At 39.0% G+C, this 22,842-nt stretch overlaps 1 protein-coding gene across 10 annotated transcripts in view; it reads left to right on the forward strand.

The window, feature by feature from the left end:
- CNKSR2 (connector enhancer of kinase suppressor of Ras 2) overlaps positions 1-22,842 on the forward strand; it is a 242,220-nt gene that overhangs the window by 148,291 nt on the left and 71,087 nt on the right. For 9 of the 10 annotated variants that reach the window (XR_014009533.1, XM_081199417.1, XM_081199413.1 and 6 more), the window contains 3 exons: positions 518-637; positions 8,760-8,819; positions 14,127-14,195. Coding sequence is in view for 9 of the 10 variants with exons in the window: in XM_081199417.1 (XP_081055543.1) it covers positions 518-637; positions 8,760-8,819; positions 14,127-14,195 (249 nt within the window). In the remaining variant the exon portion in view is untranslated. The remainder of the gene's footprint in view (positions 1-517; positions 638-8,759; positions 8,820-14,126; positions 14,196-22,842) is intronic. The other variant, XM_081199415.1, reaches the window with a different exon arrangement.

Consider the following 22,842-nt stretch of genomic DNA (forward strand, 5'->3'; position numbering starts at 1 on the left):
AATACTCTCCATCATGAGGGTGCTGATAGAACAGTACAAGAAAAGGAGGTGTTAAAAAGTGAATGTAAATATTTGTAGATTGCATACTGCCATTACAGTCTGAAAATATGTACCTTGTTGTATTCTTAAGCCAATTATTCAAGAAAAAAACCAAGAACAAAATCTAAGTCAGGTCCAGACTGTCTGAACAGCCCTTAAACCATTTTTTACGTGGCACCACCATGGAAGTAGGGATAAGTGTAGAAATGTTGATGCTATTCGAATCCTTTCCCCAATCCTGCTCAGGTAGAAGAATTCCAGGTTTTTTGGATTGTCCTCTAATCATGATCTTTCTAGAATAAGGGACAGGGAGTATGCTTGTTCCCCAAAGAATGATATTCATTGCCACTTAGATAAAATAGGAATTTAATCTGAAAATGTAATAATGTATTTTAAAGGCCAAACATGATTACTGTCCACTGTGTTATGAGTTTTCATATTCTTGATTGTTAACGGAAAATACACTTTTTATTTCTAGTGTAAGACACTATCTAGCGTCTGTGACCACATAATCTCACTCTCATCTGATCCTCTTGTGTCTCAATCTGCTCACCTGGAAGTGATCCAGCTGGCAAACATCAAACCAAGCGAAGGGCTGGTAAGATGTACGCAGTTAATCAAAACTGTCATCCAGGACGAAAGAAATACATTCTACGAATAAGACCTGTATTTGGCATATCTAGTTCTTCTATTTGTAGATGTGATCTTCAGTCAGCTAGTGGAAATTGCATATTAATAATTACTGTATAAAATTCTTAAGGAAATATTAAAAAAAGTAGCAGTTGAAAGCTACCTCTTTAGTACTGTATCTCTAGAGGTTGGTAAGCTTGCAAACCTGTGTCCCTCCTTTACGTCCTGAGTCGCATTAATGAGGAGCTCACAGTGCAATCCTATACATGTCTACTCAGAACTTGAGCTCAATGGTGCTTACTCCCAGGTAAGTAGGTGCAGGATTGCAACGAGAGGCTCTGAATGCAATCAGATATTTAATGATGTTGCTTCTAGGTTAATGGGTTTAGGCCTGGGATGTGGATTTCTTGCATCCCATAAAATAAATTTATATGTAGCAGCTGAATGTTCTTAAAGAAAACACTTCCATATTGGTTACATAATGCAGGAAAAAATCCTGGGTAATTTAGGAAAATGTCCCCCCCCCCTCTTTTCTAGCAAGATTTATTGATAATGTTGTTACTTATATGAACTCCTTCGGTATATTTACAATAAGTTACGCTTGTTTCCTGGGTTCCTCATATTTGATATGAATGTTTATGCAACAGTTAATAAGCGCTAAGGGTTGTAGCCAAGGCTGAGCAAGTGAAATTCTACTTGTGCAACAAATTTTCAATTTCCTCTCCTACCCTGCGCCCCACAAGTGTTCTGGAGGCTCCCCCAACCCTCTGCATCTCTTTTTGAGGTTGTGGTGGGGCTGAAGAAGTAGTTCTGTTTTCACATAAAGAAGTCTGATGTACCAGCAGTACTGCAGCATGTGATAAATCTCAAAGTCTTTATTTTAGTGGATACTTTTTATATGTCACCTGAAGCCTTTTAAGACTGGATACTATTTAAATATTTTCAAAATTTGTTCATACTGTACTTGGTGCACTCTGCCCTGCCCAAACCTTCCATTCCTACTGTAGTACTATACTGCCGTTCATTCGTAATCTCATATTTGTCTCAGTGCCACCAGTTCAGGTAATAGACCATTTTCAGTACCATTGTCTGCTGTTTTTTCCATCTCACATATCGTAACTAATGTTGGTTCTTCATGGTTTCACTGAGATTCATAAACCTTTCCTAATTCAGCTCTCCTTTTATTGTTTTCTTCTTCCAGAAGTGCCCTTTAAGATGTGACCAAAACGATTTTATTTTACTGTAAATTTTCTATGCTTCAAGCCTCTATGGTTGATTTTCTGCTGCTTTGTCGGTTTAGATGGCAAGGTTCTCCATGCATGGAACTGTTTATTCATTATTTGTTTGAACTGTATATGGTACAGTAAAGTTATGCCTCTTAAGAGTACTTCAAGAACAAAAAGTGGATGACAGAAACATTGAATGTATCTTCAGATTTTTAACTTTTGCCTTTCCCCACTGTATTTTGTAGACAGTAAGCTCTTTAGGGCAGAGCCAAGTGGTATCAATTTCCTGGCAAAACATGTTATTTGGGGATCTGTAAAGTATTGAGTTGTAATGGTTCACTGCTTATGTAAACTATTTTTGACACCTATCATTGAAAAATGTTTCATGAGCTAAATTTGTGTAAGCTACTTAAATGTCTGCAATAATGATTGCTATAGAAGTGTGAATGGGTGTCTTCAAACCTTGCTATGATTATCATGGGTATTCAGCAGTTTTGAAGGGTCTTCCAGATTTTTGTATGTCGGAAAATGTAAGCAGAACAGCTGGGTAACCAAATTTCCTGTAGAACTTTTGATTTATCTGAAAGCTATTTATCATCCATATAAAAAGCAGGGAACAAGGGCTGCATTTCCATGTAGGGAAACCTTCTTGGGGCCCAGGCCTATGGTGGGCAGAGCAATGAATGTGACTCTTAACTTTTGCTCAGTAGGCTACATTCCAGCTACACAAATGCCACAGGTTTCTGTGTGCATGTACATGCATCTATCCATCATTGTATCAAGAAAGCAAGATTATTATCACAGTTCAATAATACAGTCAAGCTAGGCAACAGCCCTCAAGGAAAATGTGATGCACAAATTGTGAGGGTTGCAGTCTGGGGTGAGGTCTGAGGGCAGGATAAAGAAGTCAGGGGGGGGATCCCATTCATCCTCTGGGCCTGAGATTTCTCACCACTGATCCCCATTTCTTACTGTTGCCAACTGGAAATAATGATAACAGAAGATAAATGAATTACAATAATACATGTTAAAAGAAGGCACAGGCAACAAAGACAAATAAAACCTCTTCAGATAAGGTATAGGCAATATGAGCTCAAGAAGGATGGAAATAAGGAACAGAGTGAAGCAAATGGGTTTTTTGCCAACTTTTTAATGTGAGTGGTTTTTAGGAACCAAATGGTTGAACTATAGGTGATAAAAACAAGATAGAAACTATGGAAGAGTGGGCAGGAAATGAACTGGTTGCTTATTTTTTAATGAATGCATTTCAGCTTTTATCCCTTTTATATTTGAGGGCTCTAAGGCTTAATTGCTACTGACATTGTTGGGATGTTAGGCATTATTAATTTAGTGCACCATTTGTGATATCAAAGAATATATGTCTTTGGATGGCCTTGCACAATTGCATGCTACTAGGGATATACTTGTCAGTATATGGAAACAGAGGGGCCAGCCTCTGTGGAGGGGGCTTGCAAATCGACAATACTGTGATCAGTGATTAATGTAAGAGGAAGTTGTATACCATGTGCAAAGCCTGAGGTAAGGTATAGCTTGCAGAATTTTAAGGCACAGGCAAGAAAATAGCTGTAGTGGTTAAGAAGCATCAAGATTCATTCATATGATCAATTTGCAGTTTTTTATCCAGATGGGTTGGTTTGTAGGAGGAGGGTAGAGATTTTACATCACTGGTTTAATTATAATCACTGGTGTGTGTTTCTGTGATCTAGATTCTCAAAATATGAATTGGACTTGTTTAACTAACACTTGTTTAACCTGTCAGGGATCATTATGTCACTTTTGCCTGGATTCAGCATTGATCAGCAACTCTATATTTAGTTTTTCTATATTCCAGTTTTGGCTGGAATCTTGATAGAAAAGAAAAGTCAGAGGTGCATTTTTATTATTGTGCTGATAAAACCTAATTTGGCATTCCTGAACAATTAAATTCCCAAGTTCAAACAGCAAGACACAAACTTGAACAGAAAGAGAAAGAGAACAGGATGGACTTGTGGGCATTTTTGAGGGAAGGCAGGGAAATACCAAGTAACCAGTCATCACCATTCTTAAACTTCACAGCTAGGAACCAATGGAAATACAGTGGCAGGTTTTACAGGTAACACCACTAATGTCATATAATCAATTGTATCAGTGGCCACTGAGAAACATATTAGGATTAACCTCTCTAGAATGCTATGTAACAAAATTATTACGGCATAGGTTTATGAATGAACCAGACATCATTCTTACTGTACAATCATGATGATTTGTGATCATGATAGTATCGAGGTGCTTATACGAATGACACTTTCAATACTGGTTGTGCCTGAAAATATTTTAGGGCAAATGTACTGCTTCATTTCTAATCACTATATGCCCATAGCTTCCTGCTGAAATCCTTTCCCCCCACAATTTATTTGGTTTATTGCTGTTCTGATTTTGTTGTGCTGTAGCACAAGAATGCCCCTTGCCCAGCAGTAATAATATGGTAACATTGGAAAGCATTGCAAAGCAATTAATAAAGCAGAATGTATATGAACTGCCTAGTATAAATCCACCACTGATACATTAGTATTGCATCAATGACATGTTGCAGAATATACCTGCAAAAAGGGTCATTCTAGAGGGGTCCCAAGTTCCTTTTATCAAATGCATTCAGTGCTATCCTCAGTTGATATATGCATACGGATACAGTGGGGGAAATGTAAATAGTGAGAAGCAAATGACATGCAAAATATACAAGCTGTGACAATTATGTTAAAAGTTTAAATATATATATCATAAACATAGAGACCTTTCGCAAAGCAGTACTGATTATAACATCCAGACATTGCTAAGTTAATTTACAATTTTTTGACTGTTTCTAATATGTTTTTTAGACAAGACAGAGTTGTTCTCAGACTTGTAAACAACATCTGAGTTTAGTAAATCTCAGTTTTTGAACCATACAGTATCTAAGAATCCAATCAAAATGTTCCTTAAACTAAATCATGCAGGTTACATATTCTCTTTGTAATGTTACTCAAAGTTTTTTTTACAGAGAGATTAACTGGATTATCTCCTATCAGAACATGATAGGTGCCTCAAAATCTTGGGGATTTATATTACTGAAAGATGCACATTAAAACCCCTTATTCACACTCAGAAGGTGTTCCTGTTTTAAATATGTCAGAGATAAATACTTCACATTTTGCTATTTATGTTCAAGTATAAACCCCAAACACCACTGTGTAGTATGTGGAACAAGTGTTTGGCAATTGTATTATATAGAACAGTTGCCATAGCTTATTTATTTGGTGATACCTTGCCACCTCATGAAGCTTCTGCTAGAAGTCTGCTCATGGGGTGCTCCTCCCATTAGAAGCAGTACAGAAGCTAGGGGCCACAGGAGTAAAGTGATAGCAGCAAAAAATCCTGCACCCATTCCCTACTCCAATGGAAGCCTCTGCTGAATCTGTTTCTTCAATGGACATAACGAGTTACAGTGTTGAACCCTAATGAATATCCAAGCTATTGTCTTTATTTCATTAAATGACTGTTAGAAAAAAGGTAGTCTAAACATAGTTACATCTTATATCCTATTTGTCTGAATAACGCAATTTGTTTTGAAGCTTTTTCTTTTAATATTTAGAAATAAAATAAATCTCTGTGCTTCAAGGAAGATCTTCTGCAGCGCATCCTCCCACCTGTGCCTTTTTTGCTGTGAATGCTTTAGGTGTTCTGTCTCCCTAGAGTGGACTAATTTGCTTGACATTTCTCATCTTTGCATATTTATGCCCTTATTATCTTCAGAGTAATGACATAAAATTGTCTGTGGCTACGTACCTGAAAAGGGTTATGTGTTTTATGTCATGACTATGAAAATTGAGACATGTCCTATCTTCAGCTATGTTGAACTAACTTGTTTTGAGTTCTGGATTTTCCTTGCTTTACGTGTACTGTTTCAGAAAACAATCAGCTGCCAAATGTCTATTTTTTGTTGTTTTTAAAGTAAAAGCAAGAAATTTGTTTTGGGACACAGGCTACTTAAAGGTAATCTAGCAGCTCTTTATTGGTGCTAGTTATAACTTGATATTTTTACATTAAAAGGATAACAAATTGCTGTTCATTAGTGCTGGTCCCTTGTGGAAAGCAGGCTGACAAGTCTCTAAAGCTCTATATAGTTATAAAGCACTATGGCTCCCCCTGCCCCATTCAAGCCACCAGAGGTCAGACGGTGTACAGATGTGGAGGAAGAATAAAAGAAAAGGGACAAATTGAAGTAACAGTGTCAATGTAATACTGCTGGAAAAAGACTCTATTTTCTTGAGTTTAGCATTTGATACAAGTCTGGATCAAAGCTGTAGTAACACCTAAAATGTACTGCCTGAGGTGGCCCCTCATTCCCATATTAAGGCTAGCCCTGCCTTGCCATGATAACAGAATGCTTTCAGTAATAGTAGCAAAATCAATTTCATCCTGCAGAGAGGTTTGCCTCTGCTGTAAAATCTGTAAAGGTTCTAGAATGTATATTGCATTTTACTGTCATTTCAATTCCATAAAGAAACCGGTGGTTCGATATGGCATGCTTGTGTTGTACTCTGAACACAATTTATCCTCTCTACTCTTCAGTGTCAGTGAAGTTACTCTGTAGGAAATTTACCTTTGTCTTTGATGCTGTTAGTAGATGGCGTAAAAAAATTACATTTACAGCCCATCATCACTTCATGGATTAAAGCTTTCAGGCTCTGTAAGGTCTTGAATATCTTTTTTTAAAAAAGGGGTGCTATTTCTGTGAATTCTTCTGGCTCCTCATTGTAAATGATAAAGGGTAATCTTTCAGATATGTGCTCTGCAATGGAAGTAGAACAGCCATTATCCCCCCCCTCCCATTTTATTCTGCACACTGCCTTGAGTGTTTCTTGAGAAAGTGAATAACAGGTGAAGGACACTCCTTTTTTTCTTTAGCAAGTGGCACACCCAAAATGTCAAGCAAATGAGCAAATTATTTCATCATAAAGACCCAGGCCCACAAACAGGAAACCATTCAAATCATACACAGTGCCCAAAAAATGCAGTTCGTCTCCTCAGAGCCTACTCCAAAAACACACTGAAATGCTCAAAGGTGGAAAATGAAATTGAACACCACATGGGTAATGCTCAATCCACATAAAATGTCCCCTCAAAGGAAAAATCCAGCAAAATCAAATTCTTCCAGATGGACCAGGAGAAGGTGAAAGATTGACTTAATGCCACATTTACACATCAATGTACGCCTGAACCATACAGACAGCACAGTTGAAGGAGTCATAATACGCTGTGCAAAGCTGGTCAGGAATAGCATCATTTACTGACCAGCCTCTGGGAATCAACCTAAATTCCTCAGCAGATTTTTTTTGGGGGGCAGTGCCTAAAGGAGGCATTTAGAAGCATTCAGGAGGGCATTGGCCTGTTCCAATTAGCTTTCTAGAACTAAAATAAAACAAGATTTCATTACTAAATGCAGTGGTCTAATAATGTGAAGATAATAATATGTAGAAGACCATTAAAACTATTGCCCTCATCTAGAAAATATCATATGGGTTGTTGTAAAAGTGGAAGAGGATCAACTAAAATATGCTTTGGTAGTATCCTGGGGCATGTTGTCTACATTGTGTGATACAAGATGGAAATATAGTACGATAGAGGAATTTAGCTTCTCCCAGCAACTATTTAATTCCACTTGACTAGAACATTTTTGAATGTGATAATCAATAAAGCACCTTAGATGTAGGTTAGTATTCAACCAGTGTTATAACACATATAAACATTCCCTAGGTCATAAAAATATAGCTCATGTGTTCCATAGAGGCCTCAGTTCATGTACTATTTCTAAAACTAGGCATATTTTATTTATCTTTGTGATCCGTATTAATCAGCAGGTATGAATTGGTTATATACAAATTCTATATATAGTTCTTTGATCAAAATACATTCCTTCCTTTGCAGAATAATACTTTTACTTTATTTGTAGATCTAGTGGGTAAATAGAAGGCTCACAGGTTCTGCAGTTTCGCTGAATTGCTTTTATAGTTTTCAGGTTTTTTTAATTCTCGACTATATGGTCACTATTTCAGTATCTCAGAATTATGATGTGCCTTTTAAAATATTGGATTTTAAACAATATGAGTTTATACTATTTATGTTACTGAGAAATACATGTAGTGATGTTTTGGTCAGCTGAGCTGGTTTCTAATTATTAACTCAGAAGACTTTGAATTCTAAAAATTTTGGCATCTCAAATCACTTAGAATATTGATGGCATTGTAGTCTCCCCTGTGACCCCCCCCCCCCCGATTTTACAGTTCACTGTGTAAATCTGTATGCACTATGCACAGGATGTGCTTTGATTCAATAGTACCCTGGATTTGCCTATTTCAAGAGATTGTGTTTAGTGTTTATAACGGAGTGCCTATGGATTCTACTTATAAAATGGACACTTTCTCTGGTTATGTTCATATTATAATCTTACACTTGAGATCAGTGAATATGAAATTGTTCCCACCTTAAGTAGCTCCACTGACATATAGTTCATTTCAGTTTTGCCGTGTGGATTGGGATTTCCCCCCCATGTCACTACAATATTTTTGCAGTGCTATGAAGTCACCTCTTAATCCACATTGTGAACCATTGCATACAAATGAGTTGCACCTAGAGACACCTGCCGCATCAAATAAAAGGAGTTTACATGTAGTTTCTTCTGACAGAAACACTTGGTATTCCAGTGGCATGTGTTAGTGGTATTACTCAAATGCTGCTAGAGAGATGTTAGATGGGTGAGACGTTTATATTGGATGGCAGTAGTTTGCAAGAACTTTACAATTTTTTCCCATGATGTCTTTTTCTTAGGGTATGTACATTAAATCAACATATGATGGTCTTCATGTAATTACTGGAACAACAGAAAATGTAAGTATTGTTATCAAATTTGCTGCGGTCTGGAACATATTTTTAATCTAAACTTTGGATTGTGATTCCCCTTTTGCTTGCGTACGTGTGTATTAACTGCAAAGGATCAAGAGCATGTTTGGGGAAGGAAGGGGTGCACGTGGGAGAACAGCTTGAAAGAGCTTGGGCTAGAGTCATGAGAAAGTTAGCTTCAGTAATGCATATAAACTGGACTTTGTTCAAGGGAGGAAAAAGTGTATCACTGTCATACCTTGTCGTGAATTAAAGGAAATTTGTCTTAATTCGCATAGGATTTTGTGCTGTAGTTTGCTGTGGTGCAGTAAACACATTTCCTATTTAATAATTTATTATTATTATTATTGGAAATCAAATAATATTAAAAGCTGATAAGTTAATATCTCATCTAAGCAGCACACACAACCCTTCATATCTTCTTTGTTTATAAAACTAGATGTAATGTCACCAGATTCAAAGTCATTGTACCAACTACTGAGAGTTTGAGAAAGGATAGTCACTCTTGCAGACATTCACCTCTACACATATAGTAGCCATTTTCAGACTTATGCTTATTCATTTGTGTTGTATGAGAGGTATTCTCTAGGTTCCTCTAAAGGACAGAAGCCACCTTCTTACGAAGGAAACTCAAACTGCTGAAAATATCTGAAAATAGAATTTCCAATGACATTCTTAAATCAACCATAGAATTCTTCTTCCCATACTCCACCAGAAGTGGAGTTAAACTTCAAGTCACCAATAGTAGTGTTTGTACATTGTTTACTATACAGTGGTACCTCGTGTTAAGAACTTACCGTATTTTTCGTCCCATAGGACGCACCGGCCCATAGGACGCACCTAGGTTTTTTTGGGGGGGGGGAGAATAAAGGGGGAAAAAAATCCTTTATTTCCCCCTCAAAACCAGGTTGGGGAATCCAAACCAGGTCAGGGAACAGCGGGATGGCGGCGCTCCGCATCCCTGCTGTCCCCCGAGCTTGTGGGGCTGGCACTGGGGAGAAGCGCGGGGCGCTCTGCTTCAGCACTGTGGGAACTCCCGCGGGCTCCCCAGGCTTGTTGATAGCTTCCTGAAGCCTGGAGAGCGAGAGGGGTCGGTGCGCACCGACCCCTCTCGCTCTCCAAGCTTCAGCGAAAGCCTGCATTCGCCCCATAGGACGCACACAGATTTCCCCTTCATTTTTGGAGGGGGGAAAGTGCGTCCTATAGGGCGAAAAATACGGTAATTTGTTCTGGAGGTCCGTTCTTAACCTGAAACTGTTCTTAACCTGAAGCACCACTTTAGCTAATGGGGCCTCCCGCTGCTGCCGCACCACTGCTGCACGATTTCAGTTCTTATCCTGAAGCAAAGTTCTTAACCCGAGGTACTATTTCTGGGTTAGCGGAGTCTGTAACCTGAAGTGTCTGTAACCCGAGGTACCACTGTAGTTGGAAAGCTCCGGCCACTACAGTTTCCCACAGGAAAATACATGAGGGTTTCCAACAGGTGTTCTACTGTAGGTTAGGGGCACAGCCCACCACCGAAATGCTGCGACGCTTTGCATTCCTGGTACTTAATGTGCATGTCAGTAAACTAGTAACACACTCCATCCTGTGTCAGTTTGGCATGCATGCTCACACATTTGCCTTGCTTCTCTATAGTAAAAACTTCATTGAAACTGCCTTGATTGAAGCTTCTCTTGGGATGAAAGTCACATCACAGTGACTAACAAGATCCTCTGATCAGTCCCTTTATCTAATCAACATGACTAATCACAGTGATAGGTCTGAATTCTTGCAAATTTAGTTGAGGCTATAAGTGAGTTACTAATGTGCGTGGAGCAGAACAATATGAACAATTACAGCCTTCCATAGTTCTGCTGAAGCAGTTTCCATTGTCAAACTGAATAATAATAATATGGTTAAACTGAATAATCTCCCATATGTGTAAACATAATTTATTTGAACTGTGACCGGTATCAATATAATAGTAATACTTTCCATGTATTGCTCTCAACATAATTTGTCACTTAATAAAACATCTGCACAGATATTGATAATACATTTTTAGAACGAGTCCATAGATTGATGCTGTTGGTGGTGTTTAATATTTAGTGCTCTCAGAGCAAAATAATTGAAAAAAATCCATAATATATAGTACTACTTGCTTTGTTTTATAAATATTAAAAGCATTTATTCCATAAGGGCTAAGTTATATTTGGAGGAAATGTAAAGTGGTTTCTAGTTTGCCTTAATATATATCATTACAATCATTACACTGCAGTCTAATTAAATTCAATGCGATTATTCTGCTTAGAGCTTCTTCAAGAGCAGCCCCATATCCAGCCCATTGCAGTAGTTTAAGTAGGAGGTCGCTTGAGCATGGACAACTGGGACCAGGCTATTCTAGTCCAGGAACAACTGTAGATGGCAGTTTACCCTAAAATGGGCATAATTCTCCTGGCCACAGAAGCCACTTGAGACCCCAGTTCCAAGATGGGATTCACGTGCCAAACCACTTGCACCATGAGGCTTTCCTCCCTCTCCCTTTGGCTCCAGGGTGGTGGTGGTCATGAGAACCCTCAGAACGGTGTGCAGGGGCAGGGGAGGGAATTGTTCTATCTGGTAATCTGATATACTTGAACGGATGGAACATTTGTAATATTGTGACATTGAATTCTATTCCATTAGTACTTCCAGTGCTCAAAATTTCTTTTTGAGGGAGAGTGCAATCCCTCCCAGACCCAATGATGTACCTAATTCCCAGACACAGGAACCACCTACCATAGCACCTCCTTCTTAACCAGTATTCAGCCTCAGTTTACTGGTCCCCATCCAGCTCTTCACTGCTTTCAGACACCGATCCAACACCTTCACAGCCTGTCCTGATTCAGATGGAATAGATAGAGCTGCATGTCATCAGCATACAAATGGTACTTTGCCCTCATCCCTGCATGACAGCTCCCAGTGGTGGGTGAATAAAAATCTAAAAAACAACACATCATAAAAATAGGTGAAGCAGATCCTACCTCATGGCCAAGAAGGGAGAATTAGAGATTTGACAGTAGTTTTTTTTAAATCCCTGGATCCAGGGAGGGCTTTTTCAAGACATGCCATTCCATAAGCCCTTTCCAGGAAGTGGGGATAACTCCCTTCTATAAAGACGCAACCACTCCCTGCATCAGTCAAGTCAGTCCACTCCTACCATATTTTATTAGCCTTGATGGGCAAGGATCAAGACGGCATATAGTCACCCTCACTTTGAGGCTCCTATCCACGTCATCAGGCTGCGACAACTGAAACTGATCACACAAACTGAAACTAAACCATGATCCTGGGATCTCCAATGGGACTAGAATAAGCGTGACTACAGTGTGCTGTATTGGCACAATAATAGCCAATGTCTGTTACTAGATTGTAAGATCAGTTGTAATATTGTGAAGCATTCAAACAACTTGAATCTAGTGGTGGTAATCTCACTAGAGGGTTTGAGTGTTGCAAACGACATAGATCATAACAGTTTCCAGCCTTACATTTAGTTTTTGCTGTGTGTGGCATGTGCCATTTTAGAAGCTATATCCCACTTCTTTCTCACGCAGGTTGTAATGCCTCTTCTTTGTTGCTTTACTTGCATGCATAATTTGAAAATAAAAAGTGTCTTGTTTGTTCAGAACTACTGGTTTTACTCAGTGCAGATTGAGTAAAACTTGTACAAATAATGGACTAAGTTTTCTCTAACTGTGTGATATCCCCACCATTTTTAGAAGTAAGAACCCTACCGCATGCTTTAGTCCCGTTCATTTCAATTCGCCATGGGAATGCTTCATTTTCTCTGGATTTTGATCTGAATCCTTCGAGTCAGTCCATCCTGAGTTTAAGCTGCATTGATTTAAAATGTTTAACTTTTGCCCAGTTGCTATCCACCGTGTTTTGTATTATCACTGCATTTTTAGAAATCTTCCAACTTCCAGAGGACAGAAGTAGGAATTGATATAAATGCCTTCTGATCATAGTACTTAAATTGAACTCCTGGTGTTCTGGGTTTTCTGTGGTGAAGAGAAATGAGTGTCTGTGTTTACTTGCACTGGAAAATGATTTATTAAACTTCAGGGAAAAATATATTATGTGATTATCTTAAAAACTATTGCAGTTAGGTGAGAATTTGGGACATTTTGTGTATTCCATGGATCACCACTCTTTGTGCCCTTGCACACAGAGCACCTTTGTCCAGTGGCACAGCAGACCTGGAGCAGCAGGGGAGGAGTCAACCTCTCATGGCACCCTTGAAAGATCCCATGGTTCTCATGAGGGGCTGATCCACTGAGTGCTTAAAAGCCTCAACTGCACAGCAGACAGGGTCATTATCTTGTAGAAGAGTTTTGTTTTTAAGTCACTGAATGTTCTACATGAGTGGTTTTCAGACTTACCACATCCAGGGAACCATTTCTGTTAATTTATGAGCTCAAGGATCTTTGTAAAATTCCTGTTGTTTTGAATGATTCAGGATGCATGTTCTAGGGAACACTTTCAGTATTCATGGGTGCCCTCTATATCGGTCCTGAATTAAGAGTGCACCAGGACTTTCAACACCCATAAACACACACCATGCAGTCTAAGGAAAGATCAGTAATGGCAGAGAAGCTGTTCTGGGGGCATCTTGTCAGAATAGTTGAACGCTACCCTACTTGGATCACAAAACCCTTCTAGAGATTTTGTGAATACTCAGTGGACACACAAAACTCAGTGTGTTTGTATTTTCTCTCCTTGTCTTGCAGCCCCCCTCAAGGAAAACGAGGGGGGTTGTATCTGTTAGCAATAGGGAGTACTGCCCCCCCATCCATTCATCTTGAGGAAAAAGCTACATGAAATGTGCCTCTCTGGCTTGAAGTAATGCTGCATGTCTCATTTATAACTGGGAAATGGAGGCTTGTAGTTCAGCCCATGATTCCTCAGTGAGGAATAGCACTGTGTTATTTGATCCAGATTATGTCCTCTTCTAGACGTTTAAGGCTCACTGAGGAAGTCTGGTGTTGTCCCATCACAAGTTCAAAACACCCAGCACACTCAAAGGGCCTTAGAGCACTCCCATATTATTACCATAGTAGCTCACTGAGCTGTTGTCTGTGCAACTAACTTGTTCCACTTGAAGCCTTCTATATGTAGCATTGAAAAAGAGAAATATTTTACTTCCTGGAAAATATAAATACAGTATAGAGAACTAACACAGAGTGCATAGCTTAATAATCTTGCTTTTGCGAAAGGAGAGATGATAGCCAGTAAGGATTGTATTCTTTATCATCTCTTTTATTTTAAATTCAGTCACCTGCAGATCGATGTAAGAAAATCCATGCTGGAGATGAAGTGATCCAAGTTAACCACCAAACTGTGGTAGGTATGATCGAATTCTGTATCACTTGAAGATGATGGTGTATCAGCAACACATGTTAAAATGTGTTGTTTTACTGGTTTTAGTAGCTTTTGCATGAGAGATTTAAAAAAGACACTGTAATTTTTGTGTATTTAAAAAATAAGTAGTGTGGAAGTGAAATGTGTGTAAGACTACCAGTTTCTCATAATATTTACTAATACCAAATTTAGGTGGTTGAAAGCCTATTGGTTTGGAAACAAAGCAGAGCCACAAAAAATAAGGTAGTGGTTTCTCTATACTTAATGGCCTGCATAGATACACAGAAGTGTAAATTAAAGGCTAGGGTTGTAAATAGCCCTCTCAAGGATCTGTGAGCTTCAAGAACATACAGAATGTTGAAGTTTCAGCCGAGTGAGTGAAGTGGGAAGAAGAGGGAATTAGTCTGATCCTTATCCTAGATTAGGGGTGGGGTGGATGCATCCCATAAAAAATTGTAAAATGCTCACGTATGTGGCTGAGAGCCATCCCATCTCTTACTATGTTGCTCAGTGGATTGGCCATTTGCTTTTCTCACCCCTTGAAACTCTCTCCATGAGGCCTGAGCAAGACTACAGGACTCCTATTTCAGCTGTCTGGAATGCTAAGCAAGAAACCTGTGTATCAAACAGGTATCTCTTTGGAGTTAACACAGGTTAAACCATTTCATCTCTCTTTTGGTCATTTACACATTGCTTTAATATAGCATGAGTTCAATACATTTACTCACATTTAATATTCTATAATTTAGAATATTTTATTCTGAAGTGCTTTATTTATATTCACATAATTTTAAACTGCACTTTCATATCAGTCTCAGTCAGTTTTATTGCACATAGCCAAAGGCTGCCGCAATGTACACAGAATGTGCACTTTCATATGAAAATATCACAAGGCAGTATAAGAACTGAAAAGACAGTGTTACACTAAAAATAATTAAAACATCAAACACATTAGTAAGAGCTTAGGTTGAAAGTGTGTCTGAAGAGAGTTTTTAGAAGACATCTAAAAACAAAGTATGGCTCCTGCTGAAGCCTCTATTGACAAGGAGATCCAAATGGCATAGTCTGCCACATAAAAAGCTTGCCACTTGTTAAAGGCCAGCCCAACCTAAGGGGCATGGAGGTTTACCAAATGTGCCCCATAGGAACACAACAGTGATCAAGACAGATCATAATTACAGTAAAACTGTACAGGGAAAGTAATATTTGTAGGAATTGCTATCCTTAAGAGTAATTCTGAAGCATCATAGGATGAGACTGCCATAGGACAGCTTTCATAGCTACACAGGCTGGGCAATTTTTGTTGGGTTCACGGTTGGGAATGGAAGGATTAAGCACTCTTCCCATGCACTGTGGTCCCCTTCCTGCCTCTTAAACCCCCCCATGTGTCACATGTAGTTTTTTCCTGTAGGGGTTTCTTTACACAGTCTAAATGGTGCAAAAACCTAGATTAGGAAGGGTATGGGATAGATTCTGGGATTGTCACTCATTGCACCCCAATTGGCAATATGAGAAAGACTGTGCTGCTGTTTGGGATGGAGGGCACCTTTCTGGATGAGAAGTAGAGTATCAGATGGACATTAGTTGTGGGGGGGGGGATTTCCCTGATTGCTTCTATATGACCTGTTTATTGAGCATTCTATTCTGATTTGTTTGTGGGAAGGTTTAAAACATCACATCAAGCAATTGTTACTCCATACTTTCCAGTTTATTTAACCATCACTTTGCTTACTGCAAAAAGTCTAACTTGCGGGGCTGGGGGATAGGTTTGCCATAAAGTGATTGAATCCCACCTGCACAATAGCAACTGTCTTGAAGTGCCCTCTTTATTAGAAGCTGTTAGTAGGAGGATTCCTCCTGAAGGTGAGAAAGGCAAGCGAAATATGTTTTAAGTGGTCTTTGAACTTTTCTCTGGTCTGCTGAGTCAAGTTGAGATTCAGCTCTATGGGAAATTGCACTGGTAGGATATACATGCCACAGCAGTGTGAGAAATTCTGTCTTAGTAAGTTGGAGACTAATACTTTAATTCTTTACAAAGAGAGTTGGGCAAGATTATTTAGATAACATTACAGGAATGTAAGGTACTTGTCTTTAACATCTAATGTAAAGGAGTATAGCCAGGACACACAAGAAAGGAGTCACAGCTGCACTTTTTGAAGGACAAAGCCTGTTAGCCCACAGGACTAGAGAAGCAGGCTGGGAAAAAGAGGTGCATGTTTGGGCCCCACCAACACCAAGCTCACCTTTTGCATGCCTGGTATTAACTTTCAAGTTAGATGCAAAAGTGGAGAAGCTTACAGGTCTAAGCCCCACACCCACACTACACATTCCCTAAAGCAGCTTCCAGGTACTCAACAACAGCTACCAGTCTACAGATTCAACTGGGGCTAAAGGGATTGCCTGACTAGTCCTTGCTCTGTGGAACAACATATGTGTCAAATGTAGGACCTGTTCTATGAAGAACATAGGAAGTCCTTTGGCTGTTGGCCCAAGTAGTACAATAGCTCTCCAGGGTTTCTTGCAAGGTTCTCTCTCCCAGTCCTACCTGGAAATGCCAAGGATATACTGTACCACCGAGTTATGGCCCACTAGAAAAGGTGGGGGAAAATCTCCCACATTGCGCACTTGAAAGCATATGCAGTCTCCAAGGACCAAACTAGATGTATATTAAATGCCTATTTGCACTTACATGTACAACCCTTTCGTTCCCTGATGTGGTCTGACAAGATATTGCTCCTTTGAAGCTGTTATTTACAGCTGAAGAAAGCCCTCTATTGGGTATTGCTTCAGAGTTGATTTAGTAAGCAGCAGCTGCCTTGGGGCTATGTTCATTTGTGCTCTTTATAGTATTGGGAGAGGGGAATGTCTTTAAGGCTGTTGGGAGGACTGCAACAAGACCCAAGAGTGATAGTAATGGTCGGTAGCTGCAACATGTAGTCTGTAGAGGTTGGTGAGCATCAGTGAGAGAGAGCTGCCACCTGTGCACTCATCCGTGTTCCTCCTTGAACTACTTTATGTTTTGGGGAGGTTGGGAGAGACTCATCACTAAAACTACAATTGTTCCTACGCTGTATGGAGCAGTAGTATAAAGCTTTGCTTAGCACCTGCTTGTTCTGCTCCGTGTGGCCAGGCTGTTCTCCTGAATTGCAAAAGGGTACATTAGGTTCTGAGTAGCCATACAATTATTGAAGAGGAGTGCCTGGCATTTATCAGTGTTTGAAGGCTGATAACCTCTAGCCAATCCCCTTTCTGAAGAATGCATGTTTTTGGTGTCCTGTGTGGAACCATTGCTGCTAGCTGATGAGTCAGGAAGCATTGATTATGCCACACAATTGAACTAAATTATTGTTGACAATATTGCAGACATGGGGAGATATATGCTGCAGTCTCTCTCTTCCCACCACCTTTGCTTATCTATGTGGGATGTATTCTTGTATCCCCAGCTGGCGTAATAGAGCAGAAGTTCCTGCTGTGGAAGGGAGATGATCCTGCAGCAGAGTACTTGTAAGGGGTCTGAGATAAGTGGCATTAATAGTGTGTTCTTCCTCTATTTGTTTTGAAACCAGGCTGTTTGTATAAAGTGTAGTATTTTATCATAGAGCCAATCATCAAAGTTCCCTCCAAGGGTATATGACATGAAACTAGATGTGATACCAAGTGTCTGGTCATCTGAGCTGTGGAATCTGTTTTTAAGGATTTATATTATGTTGTGGATTTGTTGTGATTGAGTGCAGAGTTGGTTGCACTTCTATACACTATTGTGATGGTGTGGACAAAGCAGAAGGAAGTGAAGGGGCAATGTATTTTGGCTCTGCCTTGCTCTCAGTAGAAGTTTTGCTTTGCTTCTTTTGACTTCCACCTGCCTTGAATATAGCCCATTTCCAGCCCCCAAGGCAGTACAATTGAAGCGAAGCAGTACTGGGGAGAAGCTGCTATAGCACCGGGTCCCTGCAGTAGTATTAACTTGAAGATCCATTGGCCATGAGGCCAATAGGCCCCTAAGTCTTAAACAGTGCTCTTGTTTATAAACAGTGCTCTTGTTTATAATGGCAGTGAGATTATTCTTACAATAAATCCTTTCTGCTTTGCTGCCAAGGGAATGATATCAGTTTAGATACAAATGCTAAGGATTAATTCCAATGCCAATTTTGCACTACAAATAATTTGATACCTTGTATAGCTGTACTATAGGTTTTCGGAATTTCACACAATTGCAAACTGTGCATCAGTTTGTATATGCTGAATGTGGCGTAATGGTTGAGAGTGTAAGCTTTCAGTTGGAAGTTTCCAGTTTAGTCTTCAGCTCTGTTATTAACTCACTTGGTATTCCTAAGTAAGCCTCTATCTCAGCTATCCTTATCTGTTACATCGGGATAATACTAATGGCTTGCCTTCAATGTTTTCTGAGAATCACTGACAATGTATGTGAACCACTTGTGTAGCCCTTAGGAAAAGTGCTGTGTAAAACCCTTACCATTAGTTCTGAATATTGGTTCTACCTAAAAAATACGGATGCATCAAGGAATTAGCTAGCTGATTCTTGTTAGCATGCAAGAGGTCATAGTAGATATTTGAATTTTTCTTGCAGTTCCAGATATGCAGTTGAATGAATTGGAAGATTTTATACACTTGAATTAGTTAAAGTTCTGCCTAATTATAAAATAATTCCCATGTAATACATAGTTAAGATATATTCTGTCAATTGTGTATAATTTAGTTTAATGCAGTAATAGTATGCAACAATACAAAAATTAGTTTTTCTGCTTATTACTATGAATTAATGATGGTGTGGCAGTGCAAACAACCTCCAAGTATACAAATTAATATTAGAAAATTTATGAATCTTGCATCGATATAACAATGTTATAGCTAATTCAGACTTCAGTTTACTATGAAACAATGCAATCTTGCAGCAACAACACTTGAAGAAACAGTCATCAGAATATTTGCTGAACTCAGTGGACTTTGGGCTACAATCTGTATTTGCTGGAACATTTCCTGCCTGCCCTTATTTAATTAAATAAAACTGCATACATTGCATGTTGGATTGTTCACTGATCACCCTTTTGTTCAACCAAGTAAAACAACTGAAGGTGAGATCCAACTAAATCATTCTCAGAGTAGACCGATGGAAAGCAAAGGACTTAAGATACTTAACACTTATTACAGTGGATTGATTAGTCTGAGTATGACTAATGTTGGATATCAACCTGAATCGGGGTGGGGAACTCCAGGCCTGGGGACTGAATGTGGTCCTCCAGGCCTCTTTTCTGATACCAAAAGTTGCCATGAGCCATAGGTCACATTTCTAATTAAAATACGTTGTTTTAAAAAATAAAGAAGTTTCTAGAGGAAAAAACATGGTAGCAAGAACTGCTGCAGAATACATTCTGATAGGTTCATAAGGAGTTGCAGTTCCTTCAAGGAGTTCAGAACTAGGATACACGGAGTTATCCATTTACTGTAACTTTAGAGTCCCTTTCCACCTTTGTTTTCACTCTTCCCCAGCAACTTGTTTTGTCCGTACAAAATACTTTGTTTCCTAGTCCCACTAAAATGGCTATTTTTGTAGTCCAATTACTCAAGGGTCTTATTGCTCAAAGGGAATTTCCATTAGAGGTTTTCCTGCATGGAACAAACTAGGCCTAGTTGTAGATGTGAGCCTAGTCTTGTAAAGGAATAAACCATGACAGCTCTAGATATGAATGATCACAGTTCAGAAAAAGTATCATTCTGCATTTGGTAAGTAGAGCAGAGTCATCCATTCTTCTGTGCCAAGTTCAAGCAGAAGTGCCGGTGTGTGAGGGTGATTTGAGGGGGCGGGGAGCAGTGGTTGCACATGTGATATCAGGATGTTGGGAGTATCTGTGGGTGGAACTGAATGTGGCAGCTGTGTGGCTACACGGCTCCTTCTCCGCCTCTTCCTGGTGCTGCCACTGGCGGAAGGTTGCTTAAACCCTCCTTCCTGCCCTTGGCAGGAGGAGGAGAAGGAGCTGGCCACTGGAGCATTGCCACACTCGGCTCTGCGCTTCGCCTCTGTATTTTTTTGGACATGGGAGGCAGGCCCCCATCCCCAAAATATTCAGGGGCTTAGCCCCCAGGAGCTGGTGGGGGGACTAAGTTCAAGTAACCTTAGTTTATAGATACCTATTACTATAGCGCATATATGTACACACACACACATACTGTGTGTGTGTGTCAGTGTTCTCTTATCACATCTTAGTAAACAGTTTGATTCTCTCAGTGCAGGTGGTACTGGCACAAGGGAAAGAACAGTATAAAATAATGAATACCGAACAGATGGGTGACCTAGTCATCCTTGCATCATTATCATTATTATGAAATTTACATTCTGTCTCAGAAGTTCACTTTAGTTATTATAGTGCAGAATGTAATTCTCCACTAGCTCAGCAGCTCAGGGCAGTCTGTAATGACTTGTACTAAAACAGAAAGGTGGATATGTTGGTCTGTAAGAAAAACAAACAAAAATCCACAAACGCAGTTGGTTAGTAGGGCTAACCAAAACGCAGTTGGTTAGTAGGGCTAACCAAAACGCAGTTGGTTAGTAGGGCTAACCAAAACGTCACAAAATTGAGGCAAGCTTTCAAGCTCTCCAGCACCCTGCTTCAGGCAAAATGCTACAGAAAGTGCAGGGTGTTAGCAGGAGGAAAAATAAAGTCAAAATGTCCAAAATTTACAATGAATGTTGTAGCTTGTTTTGCCTAGTTACCAGGGAGTAACTATAGGTTACAATGTATCAAAATAAAACAACTAGTTCTACATCTCCATTGATGCTGTCTATTTAGTGCTTTTCAAACAGCAGTCATATAAACCACTTTTGAAACTAGGGGGTTTTCAGAGTAGTTTGTGATGAAGCATTGTATTCTGCCATCCTCAGAAAGATAACATACCTCCTGAATAAGCGCAAGCCATTTTGAGGAAATAAATACTGGCTATATTTCAAAAGCCTACTTCAGCCCATAAGACCAATAGATCCTAGAAGAGGTGTGCCTCTCCCCTCCCCAATTTCTTCTTTGAACAGTTAAGCCCACTTCGTATCACAAACAGTTTTTGAATTTATATCTATTTAAAAATAAGTTACAATCCCTTGTGGGGAAAAGAAAAAACCCCACAGGTTTTAAGTATATTTGGGCTAATTTTGAGGTTCTGTGAATTTGGCCCATTATTGCCTGGGCTATGACCAGAACATTTTTTTAATGGGGATTTATTTTATTTTTTAAAAAAAATGCTGCTCTCCATTTCCCCTTTCACTAGGCCCTCAAACAGAACATCTGATCCATAAGTGATTAAAGTTAACCCTGTTTAAAAAATTTACAAGTGATTTGAAGACATGGTCTGAAGGCTGTGATCCTAAGCATAATCATCTGAAAGTGAAAGCTATTGATAGGATTTCCCAGTAAAGATGTTTAGGATGTTAAGTGTATAAATACAGGGGGCTTTGTAAAAGGAAAACAATTATATGATTATTAAAATAGCTATTATACTTTCAGAATTAAGTTATTGATCAGTTTAAAGTTATGATTCATATATAAGGCTCTTCCGACTCCAAGCATTTTTCACAATCATGCCTAAGAGGAGGACTTGGAATCTGTGACTCTCTTCACCCTAAACTTCTGTGTCTCTGTCATTCCAGGCTCTGCCTCTTATCAACTGTAACGTGAGTAATGCATCCTGAGTCAGAGGTAACACCCACCTACTACTTGACAGAGTCAAACATTTGGGTCAGTAAAGCTTCCAGCTTAAAAGGACCTTTTGCTATTAGACTATATTCACAAAATTGCATTTTAATGTTGTAAATTAAGTAAGTTTTGAGTACTCCTTTTAATTTTTAAAATCAGGTGCTTTTTTATGAAACCTTTAAAGCGAGAGCCTTACTCATATGAAGTCTTCAAGAAATACACACTTCAGGGCTTTATGATTAACACACACTCCTGTTACTTCAGTTCACATAATTTAGCAGCACTTTTACAAATAAATAAATAAACATTCATATTAATTATACTGTGTTTAAAAGCTCTGCATCCATTGTTAAAAGTATTGCTTTTGATCATTATTAAATTACATTAAATAGACCATAATACAAAAATAGATTGCACCTAGTGCTTTGGAAAAATTGTCTTTGGCTGCAATCTTATATAAACTTACAGAGGAGTAGTCTCATTCAACTCAATGAGGCTTACTTCTGAGTCAGCACATATATGGTTACATTGTTGTTATTTGTTTGGTTCCATATTTTAACAACTACAGAGATATCTAAAGAGCTACTTATTGCATTGCACATTAAAATTTTAATTTTAGAGACAGCATAAATACAATGTAGGGTGTTCTTATAGTGGATAATGTATTGACTTCATTTTTTATTTACATAAATGTGGACAGGGCAAGCAGTGATTTAAACATTATATGTCTCTTTTAATTAGCTACCAAAATTTTATGCAGTATACTCCACTGTCTATCATAATCAGAATAAAAAATTCCTTCCAGTAGCACCTTAAAGACCAACTAAGTTAGTTCTACTAAGTTAGTTCAAGAACTAACTTAGTTGGTCTTTAAGGTGCTACTGGAAGGAATTTTTTATTTTGACTATGGCAGACCAACACGGCTACCT

This window comes from Podarcis bocagei (genome assembly GCF_964188305.1).
Source record: "Podarcis bocagei genome assembly, chromosome: 6".
Lineage (NCBI taxonomy): Eukaryota > Metazoa > Chordata > Lepidosauria > Squamata > Lacertidae > Podarcis > Podarcis bocagei.